The 19,648-nt window shown below is 48.8% G+C and overlaps 1 protein-coding gene across 2 annotated transcripts in view; it reads left to right on the top strand.

Moving 5' to 3' along the window:
• The window catches only part of SH3PXD2B (SH3 and PX domains 2B), a 120,590-nt gene that overhangs the window by 26,151 nt on the left and 74,791 nt on the right, over nt 1-19,648 (top strand). For both annotated transcript variants that reach the window (XM_031011297.3, XM_031011296.3), the window contains exon 2: nt 5,862-5,942. In XM_031011297.3, coding sequence (XP_030867157.2) covers nt 5,862-5,942 — 81 coding nt within the window. The remainder of the gene's footprint in view (nt 1-5,861; nt 5,943-19,648) is intronic.

The raw sequence follows: 19,648 nt of genomic DNA, 5'->3' as shown, positions 1-19,648 counted from the left end.
CGCTAGTGGCAGTGACCGTATTTCATGTGCTTCCTTGCCCTCCATATGTCCTCTTGGATGAAGTGTCTCTTTAAGTTTTGTCCATCTTGTAATCTGGTTGGTTGTTTCCTTACAACCAAGACTTCAAGAAATGTATTCTGCATAGAAGTTGTTTCTCAGATGTGCAGCTCATGTTTTGAAGGCTGTGCCATGGAGAAAGTTTTAGTGTCATTTCCAGGGCACATGACATGCAGTATGTAAATCTCTGCAGGAAATCTGCTTTAAAAAATTGTTTCTTTGGCCGGGTGCGGTGGCTCATGCCTGTAATCCCAGCACTTTGGGAGGCCGAGGTGGGTGGATCACGAGGTCAGGAGTTCAAGACCAGCCTGGCCAAGATAGTGAAACCCCGTCTTTACTAAAAATACAAAAAATTAGCCGAGCATGGTGGCAGGTGCCTGTAATCCCAGCTGCTTGGGAGGCTGAGGCAGAGAATTGCTTGAACCCGGGAGGCAGAGGTTGCGGTGAGCCGAGATCACCCCACTGCACTCCAGCCTGGGTGACAGGGCAAGACTCCATCTCAAAAAAAAAAAAAAAAAAAAAAAATCGTGGTAACACACACAACATAAAACTTAACATTTCAGCCATTTCCTAGCAACCATCACCACCATCCATCGCCAGAACCTTTTTCATCTCCCTAGACTGAAACTCTGCACCCATTAAACAACAACTCCCAGCCAGGCACGGTGGCTCACGGCTGTAATCCCAATACTTTGAGATACTGAGGCGGGAAGATCACTTGAGCCAGGAGTTCGATAACAGCCTAGGCAACAAAGCAAGACCCTGTCTCTACAAAAAATAATAATAATAAAATTAACCAGGCATAATGGCACATGCCTGTAGTCCCAGCTACTTCGGAGGCTGAGGTGGGAGGATTGCTTGAGTCCAGGAATTTGAAGTTGCAGTGAGCTATGATCACACCACCATACTCCACCCTGGGTGACAGAGCGAGACCTCATCTCAGAAAAATGAAAAATAACCACTCCCCATTCTACCCGTTCTGGCAACCACCATCCTCCTTTCTGTGTCTATAAATTTAACTACTCCAGGTACCTCCTGTAATCATACAGTATTTGTTCTATTGTGACCGGCTTATTTCACATAGCCTAATATCTTCAAGGTTCATTCATAGGGTAGCATGTGTCAGAATTTTCTCTTTTTAGAGCTGAATGATGTCCCATTTTATGTCTAAACCACATTTTCTTTATGCACGCATCCATCAGTGGATACTTGGGTTGTTTCCATCTTTGGCCTCTTGTGAATACTACCACTATGAGGAAGTCTTTAATTCCTCAGCACCAAGCCACTAAGTATTACCTGGGTTGGGGATGTAAAAAAGGAAAGGTCTAGTGTGTTAGGATTGCACTGGTTGCAAGTAACAGACACCAAATCAAACTGGTGTGAACAAGAAAAGGACTGTTTTGTCTTGCATCTGGGAAATGTCCCGGATTCAGGCTGGATCCAGGGGTTCAAATGTTGCCATGGGGTCTGAGCCCTCCTCTCTCCCTCTGGCTCTGCTTTCTTCTGTGTGACAGGCGCTTTCCATGGGAAATTCCTGATGTAGGTTCTCCCAGCAGCCACTGAGTGGGCAAAATGGTCTGTTCCCTGAGAGTGCCATCAAAAGTCCTGGAATTGGGTCTCATCCGTCTTGTGCCCATCCCTGAGCCATCATTCATCAGCAGGGCTGTGGTTGGCTGGGCCTGGGAGGGAGACATGCCCACTCCCCTCATGAAGACCAGAGGAGGGATTCCCCGTGGGAAATCAGGATTCTGTTACCAAAGGGAGGGGAAGGTACTAGACAAGCAGGAACATGGAATGACCACTGTGAGGGAAGCTCAACCTTGCACTCCTAGTGCGTGCCAGGTGTTGGCCCCATCTCCGTTAGCTATTGTGGCTTACCCCTCAAGGGAGATTATTGTCCTCGTTTTAGAGAGAAGGGTGGGTGGCCAGAGAGGTGAATGCCTTGTGAGTTTCTCTAGCAGCAGAGCTGGCTCTGTGACCCAGGGTGTGTGCTCTCTCACCAGCCCCCAAACCCAGGATGGGGACAAAGCCCTACGCTAGGGCAGCTCTCGTTAAAAAATTAGGTCTCTGCCTAAAAATGCAGACATCACATTGTGTTCAGGGGTTGATTCCAATAAACCAATTAGGCTTGCTGCAGAGTCCTTGTACTGTATGTTCAGAACTTTAAAAATTGTAAACAAGAGATCAAGGATGAATTGTGTAAGCAGAATTTTTTTTTCCATTTATGGGAGTGTGCTTTTTGTTGGTTTTAAGAAAAAAAAATCCATTCTTTGACAATTTTTCCTTGTTTTTTAATCCCCGTTGGCAGTGTCCTTGACAGTCATTCAAACCTAGCTTAAGCATCCCCAGTGGTGGGGACCTTTGGTACAGTATTTTCCCTTTCTGACCCTCAGTTTACCCATCTGGCAGGTGCAGCCCTTCAATGAGCTGCATTCTTTGGTCCGCTCCAGCTCTAACTTCCTGTCAGTGGTGCAAAAGATGCCTTACTGGTGTCCCTGCCCCTCTTCAAGCCGTTTCCACACAGCAGCTGGAGGGATACCTATGGATATTTTTAAACACGTACCCTGGATCCTGTCGCACGCCTCCCCCACCCCTTCAAGCTCTTCAATAGAATGAAATCCAGACGCTTCTCTGTGGCCTGCAAGCCCCTCGTCATCAGCTGCTGCCTCCTCCCCGGCTCAGCCCCTTCCTCCCACAGCACTGTCGGCTGTCATACTCTCCTGTTCCTCACACAGGCAAGCATTTTCCTGCCACATCTTCGTTCCCACTTTTCTTTTTCCCTGTACACCCTTTCCTCAGCTCTCAACCAGCTCCTCACCCTTCAGATCTCAGTTCAAAGGTTGCCTCCTCAGATAGGCTTCCCTTCCAAGGCCCCCTTATCCAAGTAGCCAGCCCCCCCCACCTACCACCCTCATGCAGACTTCGGGGTCCTGCCCAGCATGTTGGCAGGTTTGCTGGTTTATTGCCCATCTCCACTTAACAAGGGCAGGGTCTGGGTCTGCCTTGCTCCCCATAGTATCTCAACCCCTAGCAGAAGGCCTGGCATGCAGTCGGTGCTTAATAGATGTTGAAGAGTGAATGAGTGAATGAATGGAAACCATTCAAAATCTCCATGCTGGAGTCTTGGTGAAGCAGGGTGGAAAGGTAAGAAACAGATTTGAAGTCTTCTTGTTAAGTAAAACACCAGGACTGTTGAGCGTTTTTTCACATCACAAAGTCGCCTTTCTGAGATGATGACTGACTCTTACCTCCCAAAGGATGCCATGGCCCCTTCCCTGGCTCCATGAGTTACCTAGGAACGGGGAGCGCAAACAAGGAAGAAGGGTGGGCTGGATGCCCAAATCCTTGGTGTCAAAGGAGCCTGTTTTTATGACCAGGGATGGGGTAGGCATTGGGTGGTCTGAGAGCAAGGTGCTGAGGTTTCATGAACTTTTTCTGTCTTCCTGGCAAGGTGCTCAGAGCTTTTCCTCTTGTGCTAATCACAACTCTGTATGCTTGATGACCCCATTTTACCAGATAAGAAAGCTGAGGCTCCAGGAGTTAGGAAATTGTGTGAGTCCAGAGCTTCTTGACTCTAGAGCCCAAGCTCCCCCATTTCTGCCCTGTTTTGAAATATAATCTGTGTTGAGTTTGATGAGGCCATGCCAGGTGAACTCCTTAGCGTGGCATTCAAGGTCACCTCCAACCTTGTCCTGATTTATCCTAACGTTTTTCGTCTCTTCTCACCTGAAGAACCTTCTCCTATAAGTCCATGATATTCACACTGGTGTCTGGCCCCAGCCCCTAAAGTTGTTCTATCTTTTTCTGTTTGGAATGTGAATGTTCTCCTAATAACTCATTTGAAAAGAGACTCTGGCTAAAACCACTGTGGAAACCGCTGCCAGGCACAGTGTGGCTTCACCCTGAGCTGGTCTTTGTTCTACCCTCATTCCCCTCTACCCACAGCCACTGCCTTCCTCTCCTGTCTAAATCCTACATGACCATCAGTTACACTGTGGTGGCTCCAGGCTTCAGAGATCTCTCTCCTGCCCCCTTCCGGTATCAGCCTGGACTGGATTACGTGGGTCAGAAACCCAACTTGAACTGGCTGCAAAAGTTATTCAAGACAGTGGATGTGGCCCAAGATGTAATTATTGGCCCAGGAAACTGGACAGTCCAGGAATAAATTTAGCTTCAGGCAGAGCTGGATGTAAGCTTAGATTGTGTCATCGGGATGGTGGCTCCTTTCTCAGGCAGGCTCCCCCGCACCCCCAGTGAGGATAGGTAGCCCCCAGCAGCTCCACATCCTGACAGCCTGTCAACCTCAGGAGAAGAGCTTGGCTTTCTCCAGAGTTGGAGCAAAAGTCCCAGGGCGGGCCAGGCGCGGTGGCTCAAGCATGTAATCCCAACACTTTGGGAGGCCGACATAGGCGGATCACTTGAGGTCAAGAGTTCGAGACCAGCCTGAGCAACATGACAAAACCCCGTCTCTACTAAAAATACAAAAATTAGCCGGGCACGGTAGCGCTCGCCTGTAACCCTAGCTACTCGGGAGGCTAAAGCACGAGAATCTCTTGAACCCGGGAGGCAGTGAGCCGAGATTGTGCCACTGCACTCCAGCCTGGGTGACAGAGCTAGACTCCCTCTCCAAAAAAAAAAAAAAAAAAACCAAAACAAAAAAGTCCCAGGGCAGACTCCTACTGGCTGTGATTGGCCCAGCTCAAGTCACATGTTCTCCCTTCAACCAATCACCATGAACAGAGAATGTGCGTCTCCCCCCCCCCCCCCACCCCGTATCCAAGTGGGTGAGCTGAAGGTAGGGAAGGAGGATTCCAGGAGTCAGTCATCTTCACTTATGTATGCGTTGTCTCTCCTTCTAACCCTCACCTCATGGAGGACAGGGACACTGCCTGTGAAACCCCAGGGCTTCTAACAGCACTGAGCGCCTTGTGTTTCTGTGACATTGCTGTTTCCAAACAGCTTTCACGTGTGCATATATTTTAATTGTCACAACTACCCTATAGCAACAGATAGTTTATGCAGTCCAGGAATGGGTCACAAGTATGCTGATCCCTTAGCCCTTAGGTGTCTACCTGGTGTGTCCGGGGCCACCAAAGGCCCCAGCCACGCACCTCTGACCTCTAATAGTCACCTCAGTTTGCCCGGGTTTGTTATCAATGTACTGTTTTCTGTGTGTGCCGTGACGTGTGACACAGGTTGGAAGCACAGCCCACTGGTTTATAAAATGGTCCTTCATCCTTAATTTCATCAGCACCTCACATCTATCCTGGGAGGCAGAGGAGGCAGAGGAAGCAGGTGCTGTTAGCCCCATTCACAGGAGAAACTGGGACTCGGGGAAAAAATAACTTGGCCTAGGTCCTCGTCGGTGGAGACAGCATGATGGGCTGGCCTGTGGAAAATATAAGATGGCCAAGAGCTGCATGTCTCCGTGACTTCTCCTGATGAAAGTCAAGGTTTTAGGAATGACTGGCAAGATAGCCAGCCTGTCTCTCACTGAACTGAGCGGGTAGCGAGGAATCCTGGCAATGCTGAAAACAGCAGCTTCTCCTGAGCTGATGTGGTGCCAGTGCATCCCCATACTTGATGTCATTCATCCTTTGCACAACTCTGTTGGGGGTTATTACACTCATTTTATTGAGGAGGGAGATGAGGCTTACAGCAAGCAACTTGTCCAGCCAGTCATTGGCAGAGCTAAGGCTGAACCCCACGTCTTTCTGACTCTGAGTCTTGTGCTCCCCCTGGGTCCCAGAGATTGGGAGACCACCTTCTGGTGTTAACACCCATCTCCTCTGTTGCTCCCGCAGGTCTACATCATCCGGGTCACGTGGTCCAGCGGCTCCACCGAGGCCATTTACCGGCGCTACAGCAAGTTTTTTGACCTCCAGGTAAGGATTTGAGGTCTCTGGTGAGCTGCAGAATTGGAAAGAGTTTAATTGGACTTACATTCCACTACAACTTTAGAGTCCAGAATTTTTTTAATTTCCCAGACTTAAAAATGACATCCATGGCTGGGCGTGGTGGCTCACACCTGTAATCCCAGCACTTTGGGAGGCGGAGGTGGGTGGATCACTCGAGGTTAGAAGTTTGAGACCAGCCCGGCCAACATGGTGAAACCCCGTCTCTACAAAAAATACAAACATTAGCCAGGTGTGGTGACGGGTGCCTGTAATCCCAGCTACTCGGAAGGCTGAGGCAGGAGAATTGCTTGAACCCGGGAGGCAGAGGTTGCAGTGAGCCGAGATCGTGCCATTGCACTCCAGCCTGGGCAACAAGAGCAAAACTCCATCTCAAAAAAAAAATGACATCCATTACTTTTGAGACACAAATAATGTGCTTTGTTGCTTTATGCTTTGATATTTCATATTTCCTCCATAAGAGAAAGGGTACCTGTTAACTGCTCCAGAATGGAGGGTAATCTGGAAATCATTTCCAAATGGCTTTGGCATGCAATGTTTGAACTTAAGTTTTAAACGATAATCGTGTTTGCTGGTGAGCTGGGTTTGTTGAGTGTGTCTAGACTTTTGGGGCCATTCAGCTCTGAAGACAGACCTGCATCTCCTGCCTCACCTTGGCCTCTCTCCACAGGCCTTTGCCCTCCCCACACACTCCTGTGTCTTCCCGGCTCACTCATGGCTCCAGTAACCCCTTCTGCCCTTCAGGGCTCTCACCCCCTGGGAAACCTTGCCTTTGTTCCCTGGCCAGCGAGGGCCACCCATTCTGTGCCCCTACAGCTCTGTGTGTCTCTCTGTATTGAAGCTGTCTGCTTGTCTGTCTCCCTGCCTAGACTGTGACTATCGTGGGCCAGAACCACATCTTTCTCTTCCTGTCTGTCCTTAATAGTTTATTCAAGGCCTAACACACAGTATATGTCCAGTCAGTGTTTGGTGAATGAATGAATGAATGAATGAATGAACGAACACCACGTATACTACCAGTCTTATAGGGAGCCAGGCAGAATGTGAACAGCTCGGTATAAGCACATCCCCATTAGGGTAAAACAAGTCTAACCAGTGGGTTAGTAGTTTCTTCTTGATGTCACTAATGGCGTGTAACAGCAAGTGTGAGAGGTAGTCATGGTTCCTCCTCATAGGATGTAACAGAGTTATTTAGAAAACCCTCGGGAGACATTGGGAACTTGCCCGGCTTTCTGAACATGTGTCTTCTCCCAGCCTCCTGGTAAGGGGCTATGTCACCTCTCAGGCCAACACAAGTCTCCATCCTGACGTGACAGTCTTCTTTTCAGTCAGAATGCTTCTGTTGCAAGTGACAGAAACCCAACTGAAGCTGGCTGAAGTAAACAGGAGGTTTTTTCGTGGATGTAACTGAACGTCCTAGGAGAATATATCTCCCAGGCTTCAGGCACATCTCAATCCAGGGTTTTTTTGGTGCCACCTGATCTGGCTTCTTCCTCTCATTCCAATCCCTACTTCCATGGTGCTGGCTTTATCCTCGGATCCCACATGATTGCACAATGATACAACAGCTCTGGGCTCACACCCAGCAGGAAAGGGTAAAAGTCACTTGTCAGAAATCCCAGCAAACACATTATTGTGTGTCATAGGCTCAACTCGACGCCAATCAATATGCGTGAGAAATGTCGCAGCCAATGGGCTTGCCGGGGTCCCTGCTCCACCCCAGAAGTCAATAAGGGTGGAGACTGACACCTGAAGAGAGGTAGTTTCACAAACTGCCACGAACAGAGGTAAAGTCAACATTTCCTGGCCGTCAGAAGACTGCCTCTGTCCTTTGTACATCATCCTGTCTTTTTGCCACACAGTTTCTCTCAGAAGGTTGGCATCCTTCATTATTCTGACCTAATCTGCTCCTGACAGTGCCAAATAGAGAATTTTCAGAGCTTGTGTTTCATTATTTTGTAGGGGGAGGGGAAATAATGTGTTCCTAACTGGTTTCCCGAAACGCCTACATAACAAACTGCCAAGAGTCATTGCATAATATAAAGCAAGTGAGACACCAGTTACCTAATTATTTAAAATGTAATGAATTCATTAGTGATGTTTTGTGTTCAGTATGCAATAATATCAAACAGTATCATAAACAAATTATATTTTTGTTTCTGCTCTGCAGCAAACAATGTAAATAAACAAAGCAGCTATAAGTTAAAGATGCTAAGATACCATCTAAAGTGAACTTGACAGGAGCAAACACTGGGGCAGGGGAAGAAAGATCTAAACCCTGGGGAAGAGGAAGGGAGGATCACAGTGGTGATGGCCAGCATCTTTTGATGCCATGGGCAGGAGGCACAGTCCTGGCTGAGAATGAATGAGATACAAATGGAGGACCCTCCACATTCTTTACCCAGATCTGTGGTGATTTATGCAGATTCACTATAGTAGGTCTTCAAAGAGTGAGTGTTAGGTAAACATGTTTGCAAGTTGCTAGACTGACTTTTTGTGCAGTGAGGGTCTAGATAGGGAGGGCTACCTGTATTTTGCTTTCAGAGGCCTCTTGCCTGCCTGACACCTCCAAGGAGCAGAAGAGGAGGTACGGAACAATAACACCTGATTGTTATCCCAGGAATTATTTACATCCACCAGGCAAAGCCCACTCAGCTAGCTTGGGCACGAAGAGAGGGGTGGGGTTGGATATATTGTTCCCTGAAACCCAGAGCAGAAAATGCAGCCAGCCTCGCAGGGGCCAGGAACCAGCTGGCAGCTCCCGGGCCATCTGTCCTTGTGGCCTCAGGATCTCCCATGGAGCCTGTTCTGGACCACTTCCTGCAGTTGCCCACTGGCCCACATCCCCCAAGAGCAACCCCCAGTGAGCACCTTCCACCTGGAGCTGCCGTGTGCTTCCCTATTGTCAAAGCACTAGAGTTTCTGGATGCTGATTCCAGTCTCCAGAAGGGAGAATCTGATTGTCCTAAGGGCCCTGGATCATAGTTCACTGCTGAGCCTGTCAGTTGTTGCCGAGGAGGTGGGGACGTAGAGTCATCTGGAAGAGATTTAATGAGAAGCGGAGTGGGAAGGGGGCCCTGGAAGTGCTTATGCAAATGTTGTTCATTGCTGACATGTCGAGGCATGCGGCCAGGCCCTGTGCAAGGTGGACTGGGTTCTCTGAGTTCCCTATTCCAGCGCAGCCTAAGGCTTAAGACCTTGGCTTTCAGTCAGACAGACCTGGGTGCAAATCTCAGCTTTGCCTGTTCAGGGCTCAGCTTGGGGTCACCGCTGTATGTTTCTGAGCCTCAGCCTCCTCATCTGCATGGTAGGAATGAAAGTGCCTTCCTCGTGCATTTATTGTGCCGGTTAAGCGGACGCACCTGGCTCAGTAAGCACGTTAGCTATCAGCCGTCCCTCTGCACAGGTGTGACTTGCCCAAGCTGATACCCTTTGGGAATGCTTGAGCCAGGGTTTGATCACGGGTCTTCCTGTCCCAAGGCCAATGCTCCTTCCACTCTCCTGTTCCGACTCAACTTTCTTATTTCTACCAGAACTTAAGGTTTTCCTCCATGCTCAGCATAATCGGTAGTAACTGGGGGGTTGCCGCAACAGGCTTCCCTCCTGTAACAAAGTTGTCTAAGGCAGGACTTCATCCAGGCTCAGAGTCCCAGATGGACAGCTGGAGTGGGAAAGTCATGGAATTCCAGAGGGTCCTGCTTATCCTGGAAGCATCGTGGAACCGGCCGCCTCCTCCCCCACACACACCCCAGCAGGGAAAGCTGGAAGAGGTTAGGGCAGGATCACACCAGCCCTTGCGGGCCTGCAACACCCTGGAGTTAGATGATTTCATGATTCCACCCTCCCCTCCCTCCTGTCTGGCAAGCAGCCTTGGTTTTTTCAGAAGTAACTTGGCCCAAACAGTGTGGGGAGAGCCGAGCCTTGGTGGAGGAGCAGCAAGGCCAGTGTGGCGTAATGGAAAAAGCAGAGGACTCAGTCAGGAGACCTGGGGCCCAGCCACCCTCCAGCTGTGTGGCCTTGGGCACACCCCTTAACCCCTCTGTGCCTGAGAGCCCTCATTGGTGACATGGGGTGAAAACAATAGAAACAGCTGGCATTTCTGGGACACTGAATGTGGGCCCCCATCCTGCTAAACATCTAGATGTAGTGACTCATTCAGTCCTTCAGACAAGCTTATCCAGTTACGCAAATGAAGAAACCCAGGCTCAGAGAGGTTAAGTGGTTCACGCGAAGTCACACAGCTAGTGAGCCTCAGAGCTCAGATTGGAAGCTGGCAGGCGACCCCAGTATCCACACTTTTAGCCGCTCTGCTTTTCTGGGGCTCGTCTCTGTAGTGGCTGCTTCACAAGGTTCTCGTGAGTTAAAACATCATCTGTGTCCAAAAGAGGCAGATTCATAGACAGAAAGCAGGTTCGTGGCTGCCAGAGGCTAGGGGAAAACGGGAAGATACTGCTAATGGGTACTGGGTACCTTTTAGGGGTGATGAAGATGTTCTAGAGTGATTTAGTGGTCATGGAGGCATAACCTTATGAATATACTGGAAGCCACTACATTGAACACTCTAAAAGGGTGACTTTTATGGTATGTGAAGTATATCTCAGTGTAAAAGGGATGGCGAGTGCCAGAGCAGTTTCTAGGCTGTCGAGCACCAAGCAAATGTCAGCTATTAGGATTATTGATGGGCATGGGTGCTGCTAGGAATTGGCATAAAGATTAAAGGAGGAGATGATGCCAGTTAATAGAGTGGTGAAGATCCTGGGCTTTGGGATTAGACAGGGCTGGGCTTTGATCCACATTCTGCCACTTGCTGGCCATGAGATCTTGTTTTCATCAGAACTCTTTTAGGTACAAATGACAGAAGCCCAGTCAAGATGGATTATTCAAACAGAGCATTGATTAGCTGAGTGTAACTGAGAAGTCTAAGGAAATTGGCTTCAGGTGTGGCTGGATCGAGGCACCACACGTCAATGAGGACTTGACTTTCTTCACTTCGTAGCTTTCTTTGTGTCCAGGCCAGGTGGTGTCCAGCTGGTGGCAGCCACAGCCCCAGGCTGCATCCCACAGATAGCCCAGTGACTTCGGGGAAAGAGAACACCCCAACGGTTAAAGCAAAAGTCTCATTGGCTCATCTTGGGTCACATGACCAGGCTATTCAGGACCAGCCTGGGGACTGAAAGTAGAATCAGTGTCCTGCCAGTGCATGGAGACTAACAGAGCAGTGGCAGATTCCCTGGAGGACATCATGGAAATAGCCTGTAGGTGATAGAAAACAATATGCCCCCTCCAACGGGGCAGGACATTCAGGCAGAGGAAACAGTCTGCAGAGAGGCCACTCAGGAGTTGGAGCATGACCCAGGCTCCCTTGTGGGAAAAGAGACTCACAGTCACCGAGTGTGATGGCTCACACCTGTAATCCCACCACTTTGGGAGGCTGAGGCAGACAGATCACTTAAGCCCAGAAATTCAAGACCAGCCTGGCCAACAAAACAAGATCCCATCTCTACAAAAAATTTAGAAATTAGCCAGGTGTGACGGTGCGCACCTGTAGCCCAGGCTACTTGGGAGGCTGAGGTGGGAGGATCCCTTGAGCCTAGCAGGTCAAGGCTGCAGTGAGCTGAGATTGTGCCACTGCACTCTAGCCTAGGCAACAGAGCAAGACCCTGCCTCCAAAAAAAAAAAAAAAAAAAAAAAAAAGAGAGAGAGAGACTCACAGTCTCTATGAAAAGGTCCTTTTAAAAAAAAAAAAAGTAGAGGCCGGGCGCAGTGGCTCACGCCTGTAATCCCAGCACTTTGGGAGGCCGAGGTGGGCGGATCACAAGGTCAGGAGTTCGATACCAGCCTGGCCAAGATGGTGAAACCCCGTCTCTACTAAAAATACAAAAATTAGCTGGGCGTGGTTGTGGGCACCTGTAATCCCAGCTACTCAGGAGGCTGAGGCAGGAGAATCATTTGAACCCGGGAGGCAGAGGTTACAGTAAGCCGAGATCGTGCATTGCACTCCAGCTTAGGCAACAAGAGCGAAACTCCGTCTCAAAAAAAAAAAAAGGTAGAGACAGGGTCTCACTTTGTCACTCAGGCTGGAGTGCAGTGGCGCCATCACAGCTCACTTGCAGCCCCAAACTCCCAGGTTCAAGTGATCCACCCACCTTAGCCTCCTGAGTAGCTGAGACTACAGGTGTGTGCCACCACGCCTGACTAATTTTTTAAATGTTTGTAGAGACGGAGTCTTGCTTTGTTGCCCCGACTGGTCTCAATCTCCTGGACTCAAGTCACCCACCCACCTCGGCCTCCCAAAGTGCTGGGATTACAGGCCTGAGCCACCGCGCCCGGCCGGAAGTTCCCCTTTATGAAGATTCACTTTCCAACTTGGTTTCCTGACTTGCTTACCTTAGAAGGGCCTGATAGTGATGCCTGATGCTCTTACTTGACATCTGACCACGCGTCTCATTCACCTGAGGGTGCAGGAGATGGGATAGAGCCCTGGGCTTGAAATAAGAATACCTGGTGTCGGGTCCTTCCCTCTGTCTTACCAGCTGTGCGGCCTTGGGATGGTCACCCAGCCTCTCTCATTCTCCCTTTCTGCCCTGGCTTGGGACTACCCTGGAGAGTCCATCAGTGTGGCAAAGGAAGTTGGCATCCAGGCAGAGCACTGGGGATGACTGGAGTGCCCAGAGAACTGAGGGTAGTGCCTAGCAGAAATGTGGCTGGGTTGAGCCACGTAGTAACAATATCGGCAGTCACTAACTGGAATGTGCCAGATGCCCATCTTATACGCCATCTCATTCTGTCCTCACAGGCATGAGGTCAGTATTGTATCCATTTCACAGGTGGGGAAACTGAAGCTCAGAAAGGCAGAGTCACATGCCCAGAAAGCAGCATGGCTGGGATTCAAGCCCAGGTGTGGCTGGATCTGAAACTTGCACTCCTAACCTCCCTGCCTCCTTGGGCCCTGGGATTGCCTTTCAATCTGCCTACTGAAAGACAGATTTACCCACATAGAGTCCTGCCTATGGCTGCCCCTTTTTAAGGCCCATTTGGCTCCTCCCTCTAAGATACAGGCAGAGTCTATCCCGCAGAGGGCAGTTCTGACCAAAACATGAGCCCCTCTACACTGTACTGTGCAACCTTTGTCTTCTGAGTTCCCACTGGTTCATTGTGTCCCCCAGGCCAAGGGTCATGGACATCACTGGAGCCAGGGCTTCCCTCACAGAAGGCACAGTTAAACATTTGCTAACCTAGACCTCGAGCTGCCACAAGGGACCCAGATGGATCTCTGCTTTCCATAAGCCTCCAGGGTAGTGGGAATTGGCACGTTATTTCAGATAGAGAGAAACCCAGGTGTTCACAGAGGGACCTCCCTCCTAGCCAGGGAGCTCAGACAGGGCTCACTTCCTGGAGGAGGTGACATCTGAGCAGGGTCTTGACAATGAATAAGGAGTGGCCCCTCCACCGAATGGGGGAGGGCATTGCATGCAGAGGACACCTCATGTGCAAAGGTGCAGAAGTGCAATGGAGCAGGAGTCTTAGCTGGGCATCTTCCAGAATTCCAACATTGGCAGGGGGGGCACAGAGCCAGCTGAGTCACTCTGCCCATGAAGGAGCCCTCGGGAGAAATGCCAGCCTCATCTGTAAGAAGGAACACTCCCTACGGGGAAGTTCATGCTGCAGAGATCCAGAGAAGCTTTTCTGGCTCCTCTCCTGCTCCGCACGCTGTGCTGGAAGGTTGCTGCTAGGCACAGGGGCTTGCGGCTCGAGCAGTTCTTGGACGCATCAAGTCACAGGTGGAGGCTGCATCTCCGTCTATGCCTTTGTCTCTCCAGAGACTGTCCCAAGTAATGCAGCAGAAACCACTTGTTTCCAGTTTCCATTGAGCTAGGACTGACCTATCCCCTTCTTCTTTTTTTTTTTTTTTTTTTTTTAAGATGGAGTCTTGCTCTGGAGTGCAGTGGCGCGATCTCGGCTCACGGCCACCTCCACTTCCCGGGTTCAAACGATTCCCCCACCTCAGCCTCCGGAGTAGCTGGGATTACAGGCACGCGCTACCGTGCCTGGCTAATTTTTGTATTTTTAGTAGAGATGGGGTTTTGCCATGTTGGTCAGGCCAGTATTGAACTCCTGGCCTCAAGCAATCCACCCGCCTCAGCCTCCCAAAGTGCTGGGATTACAGGCGTGAGCCACTGCGCCCGGCCTTGACCTGTCTCCTTCTAAGATCCTGGTCCTTCCACCTCGGCCCTCTTGGGAGTTTAACAGCCCCAAGTGTACTTTTTAAGACTATCTGCCCATAAGCCCCCATGCTCCACTGCAGAGGCCAAAGGGAAGGGAGGGTTTTCTTCTAGCTTTTCTGAGGACAGGTCTAGGGGATGGCAGAACTGAAGAGTTTTCACTCCCTAGGCAGGCATTGCCTGGCCGGGAAGCCTTCCCAGCAAGATCCCAGCCAACATCTGGCCCAAGACTCCACCAACCATATTTATCCAAATACTGCCTTTACTCCATCCTCAGACACACTTTTTCTCCCAGACATTATCTTCTGGAATTGGACTATGCCTCCAACGTGTTGTGCATACTTAAATGGAATAGTTTTCCCTTCCCACTAAAAGCTATTACCGTATGGAAGGTGTGTCACTGGGAAAATACCGTAGTTGCCTTTTTCCACACAGTTAGCAATTCTTTATTTCTAAAATAGTAAGAGGCATGATTATCTTGGGCAGTTGCAGCTAAACTCAGGTCCAGGCCCTGTTGCTGCCACCTGGTATGTAATTTTTCCTTTCCCAGAGAGTGGCTGACCAAACCAGTTAACCACTTTTTCTCATTTGTTTTTTCATTCATTCATTAATTCATTTACTCATTTGTTCTTTGCACAAATATCTAACAGGTGCCTGCCGTGTACCAGTGAGGAGGTAGTGGGGCAGAAGAGAGGGCAAACAGTAGTAAGGGGGTTGAACTGAGAAAATACAGGCCTGGACTTAGGGGGAGCAGTAAGTATGGAGAGAAGCGGACAGACCGGAGGTGGTGGCAGCCTCCATGCGGCACGTCCATCAGGACACCAGACACAATGATATTTAGACCAGCTCGTGGAGGGGCCAGAATCCTCAAAGACAACAAACCACAGATGGTAGACTAGGCCCAGGGACACCGTTGTGTTCAGGGCCCTGAAAGCCCTGCCCCAGGACCTTGTGGCTTTCTGCCAGCCTGCAGCTGCGCATGATGGCCCCAGGCCTTTCTCCACTTCCTGCTCCGGCTCCGCTGGGACTTGGGGCTTTTGTGATATTGAGGGGGTAAACCCCTCCCAAGTCCAGCCTCAATGGCTGCTGCTAACGCAAACCACGTGCGGTGGCCAGCTTCCATGGCGTGTTCTTTGGACAGCGTGTCTCGCATTCCCTCTACCGCAAGCTGATGTCTTGAAAACTGCTGATGGAGTGTTCTCTCTTTCTTCTTGGAAGCCTGTGATGTGGCAACTTGATGTGACTCCTTCTCCCTTCCTACTCCCCAAATGACTCATCTTCCTCTTCAGTTTCCAGTCCTCCTCGCCCTGAGCGCCACTTCTTTTGTTATCTGGGGGGAGCGTGGGTAGTGGGTTTTCTCATTACCAAGGATGACATTGGTTAGGCTTTGAGGAGCATGCCTCTGCTCCTGCTGCTGCAGACAGCCTGGGCCTGGTCCCTTGGAGAACCTACTTCAAGGCCTTTGGATGCCTAGTGTTACAGTTCTCTGCATAGACACAATTGGTGGCCGTAAACCTGGACACACCAAGACCAGCTCGTCAAGGAAAGCTTGCAGGGCTCTAATCCCCCAGCATCTTATCCTGAGTCCTAGTCTTTGCAACTAGCAAACTCACAGATGGCCGTTGACATTGGACACAGTGATGAAGAAAATGAAACCAAATTGGATGTGGTTTAAATAGGAGGATATTGTGATAGTCCAGCCCTGCACTGTCCGGGATGGCAGCCACTAGTCACATGAGGGTATTTAAATGTAAATTCAAGTCAATTAAAGAAAATTTTTAAATTGAGCTCCTGAGTTGCAGGAGCAGCATTTCACCTGCTCAATAGCTACCAGGAGGCTAGTGGCCACTGGATTGGACAGCAAGATGTAGAACACCTCCATCATGGCAGAAAGTGCCAGCAGACAGCCCTGCTACAGCCACAGGGCCACCCGGGCAGTCCTGAGGGGTTTTTTGCCAACCTTAAAACACAGCCTCACAATCAAATATTATTCAGCCTTAAAAAAGAAGGAAATTCTGCCACATGCTATAAAATGGATGGAGCTTGAGGACCTTATGCTAAGTGAAATATGCCAGTCCCAAAAGGGCAAATACTGTGTCATCCACTTATTGGAGGTAGCTACAACAGTCAGATTCATAGAGGCAGAAAGCAGAGTAGTGGTTGCCAGGACCCAGGGGGAGGGAGAGGGGGGAGTCACAGTTTCAGTTTTGGATGATGAGGAGGTTCCGGAGAGGGATGGTGGTGATGTTTACACAACATTGTGAATGTGCTGAATGCCACTGAACTGTACACTCAAGTGTGGTTGAAATGGTAAATCTTCTCTTGTGTATATTTAACACGATTAAAAAAAAAACCACACAGCCTTACAGACTACCAAAAATTATCCCCAAATAACTTTCAAAATAACATATTCAATATGGGCAGAGTGTAAGGAGCGGGGATTTCTTGCTGAGCATCTGGTGTGCTCCCCAGAGTTTCCACATAGCACTCGTTTACCCAGCCCCGCCGCGGAGCAGGCTGCGTCCCTCATCCTGCAGACAGCCAAACAGGCTCAGGGGATGAAGTGTCTGGCCAAGGACACACAGCTGGCATGAGGAAGCATCAGGATTGAACCCCGGGGCTGTTGGGTCCCCAGCAGTCATGTCTGTGGTTAGGCTATGCAGTATTTAAACCCAGATCTGCCACTCCAACAAATAAATAACACAAAGGGAAGCCTTTCAGCTCCTTGGGCCATGCTAATCTGGGTAAAATCAAGTCAGGACAAAGGGCAAGAGAGCAGCTTCTTAAGACCAGGCAGTAGAGACCCCTCTGAGGACTGAAAAACACAGCAGTGGCAGGGACTCATTGGCTGACATGTACATTCAGGCAGGGACTCCAAAGGAACCTGGAGATTGGAAATAGTCGTGTTAGGGTGAACAGATTACTGGTGCATTCTTTAAAGAAAAAAAAGTTCCCTTTAATGGTGTTTCATTGTCTTAACAAAATTGAGAAGGGAAAAAGTAGATAGTATTAGGCAAAAACCTATAAATCTCTAACATACTCCACAGCTGAGACTGATTAATGGCTCTGCTTTCGAAAAGAAAGCATGCTGTTGACATGTGCACAGAATATTAAACTTACCTCATCTCAGGCTGACTTTTGTGTTCACATGACACTCTGAAGCTGCCTCAAAGAGTGGTCTTAGGCAAAAAGAATGGAATTTAGACAAAGATGCATGGACTGGCTGGACACACCACTTAGCTGTGTGACTTCAGGCAAGTTCACTGCCCTCTCTGCTTCTCAGTTACCTCATCTGTGACAAGGGGAATGTAACATTTATGTCACAGAGTTACTGTCAAGGTCACATGAAATCGTATATGAGAGGACATGTTCACTGTGAACTGTTATACACGTGTTAGTTGTGATTACTAATTATTATTTAGTATTAGTAATGTGAATATTATTCCTCAGAGTTACTTGGCAAACATCTCCTGAAGTTGCCTCCCAAAGCGTTTGCTCAGTTGCATTCATTGGTTCAGCCAATTTTTTTTTAATCAATAAACTTTAGTTTTTAGAGAAGTTTTAGGTTCTCAGAAAAATTGACTGGAAAGTACATAGCATAGCCCCTTGTCCTCGCCACTCGCAACCTCTCTTCATCGACATCAAGTTCAGCCCGTTTTTATTGAGCATCTACTATGTGCTGGCATTGAAGAGCTCTTAGATTCACAAAAGGAAGGCTGCCTTTTCCAGCAAGGCCCCACTGTGGCCTCACCTGTCTCTGAATGACAGTGGACCAAGCATTTCCACCTCACCAGGCAACAGAACAGGGGACAATGACTCAAAACCACAAATAAAACCACATGTTTAAAATACTGGCAAGGATGTAGAGAAAAGGGAACTCTTATACATAGTTGGTGGGAACGTAAACTAGTATAGCCACCATGGGAAACAATGTAGAGGTTCCTCAAAACACTGCAAAGAGAACTACCATATGATCCAGCAATCCCACCACTAGGCATTTATCCAAAGGAAAGGAAATCAGTATATCTAAGAGATAATACATCCCATGTTGATTGCAGCTCTAGTCACAGCAGCCAAGGTGTGGAATCAGCCTAAGTACCCATCAGCAGATGAATGGATAAAGAAATTGTGGTATGGGCCGGGCACAGTGGCTCATGCCTGTAATCCCAGTACTTTGGGAGGCCGGGGCAGGTGGATCACCTGAGGTCAGGAGTTCGAGACTAGCCTGACCAACATGGTGAAACCCCGTCTGTACTAAAAATACAAAAATTAGCCAGGTGTGGTGACCCATGCCTGTAATCTCAGCTACTGGGGAGGCTGAGGCAAGAGAATCGCTTGAACCCAGGAGGCGGAGGCTGCAGTGAGCCAAGATCACGCCATTGCACTCCAGCCTGGGCAACAAGAGCGAAATTCTGTCTCAAAAAAAAGAAAAGAAAAAAAGAAAATGTGGTATGCATACACAATTGAATACTATTCAGCCATCAAAAATAAGGAAATCCTGTCATTTGCAGCAACGTAGATGCCACTGGAGGACATTATGTTAAGTGAAATAAGCCAGGAGCATAAAGTTCTCACTTACATGTGGAAGCTAAAAAAGTTGATCTCATGAAGTGAAAAGTAGCACAGAGGATAACTAGAGGCTGGGGAGGGTAGGGGGAAGTGGGGAGATAGGGAGAGATTTGTAAAAGGAAACAAAATCACAGCTAAATAGGAGGAGTAAGTTCTAGTGTTTTGGGTGTTTTTGGCTTTGTTTTTGTTTTGAGACGGAGTTTTGCTCTTGTTGTCCAGGCTATAGTGCAATGGTGCAGTCTCGGCTCGCTGCAACCTCCACCTCCCAGGTTCAAGCGATTCTCCTGCCTCAGTCTCCCTAGTAGCTGGGATTACAGGTGCCCGCCACCACGCCCAGCTAATTTTTTTGTATTTTTAGTGGAGAGGGGGTTTCACTGTTAGTCAGTCTGGTCCCAATCTCCTGACCTCAGGCCATCCACCCACCTCGGCCTCTCAGAGTGCTGAGGTTACAGGTGTGAGCCACCGCGCCTGGCCAGTGCTAGTGTTTTATAGTACTGTGGGATGACTGTAGTTAACAATAGCGTATTATATAGTTTCAGATAGCTGGAAAGAAAACATTGGATATTTCTAACACAAATAAATGATACATGTTTGAGATGATGAATGTGTAAATATGCTGATCTGATCACTACATATTATGTGAATCAACATTACTAATGTACCCCATGAATATATACAATTATTATGTGTCAATTAAAAATTAAATTTTAGAAATTTAAAAAATTAAAATAAACTAGAAAGTGAAAACCCAGGCCAGGCGTGGTGGCTCATGTCTGTAATCCCAGCACTTTGAGAGGCCGAGGCAGGCAGATCATCTGAGGTTAGGAGTTCAAGACCAGCCTGGTCAATATGGTAAAACCCCGTCTCTACTAAAAATAAAGTTAG

Source organism: Gorilla gorilla, chromosome 4 (assembly GCF_029281585.2).
Source record: "Gorilla gorilla gorilla isolate KB3781 chromosome 4, NHGRI_mGorGor1-v2.1_pri, whole genome shotgun sequence".
Lineage (NCBI taxonomy): Eukaryota > Metazoa > Chordata > Mammalia > Primates > Hominidae > Gorilla > Gorilla gorilla.
The sequence above is the reverse complement of the archived record's forward strand: the minus strand, read 5'-3'. Positions and strand labels throughout refer to the sequence as shown.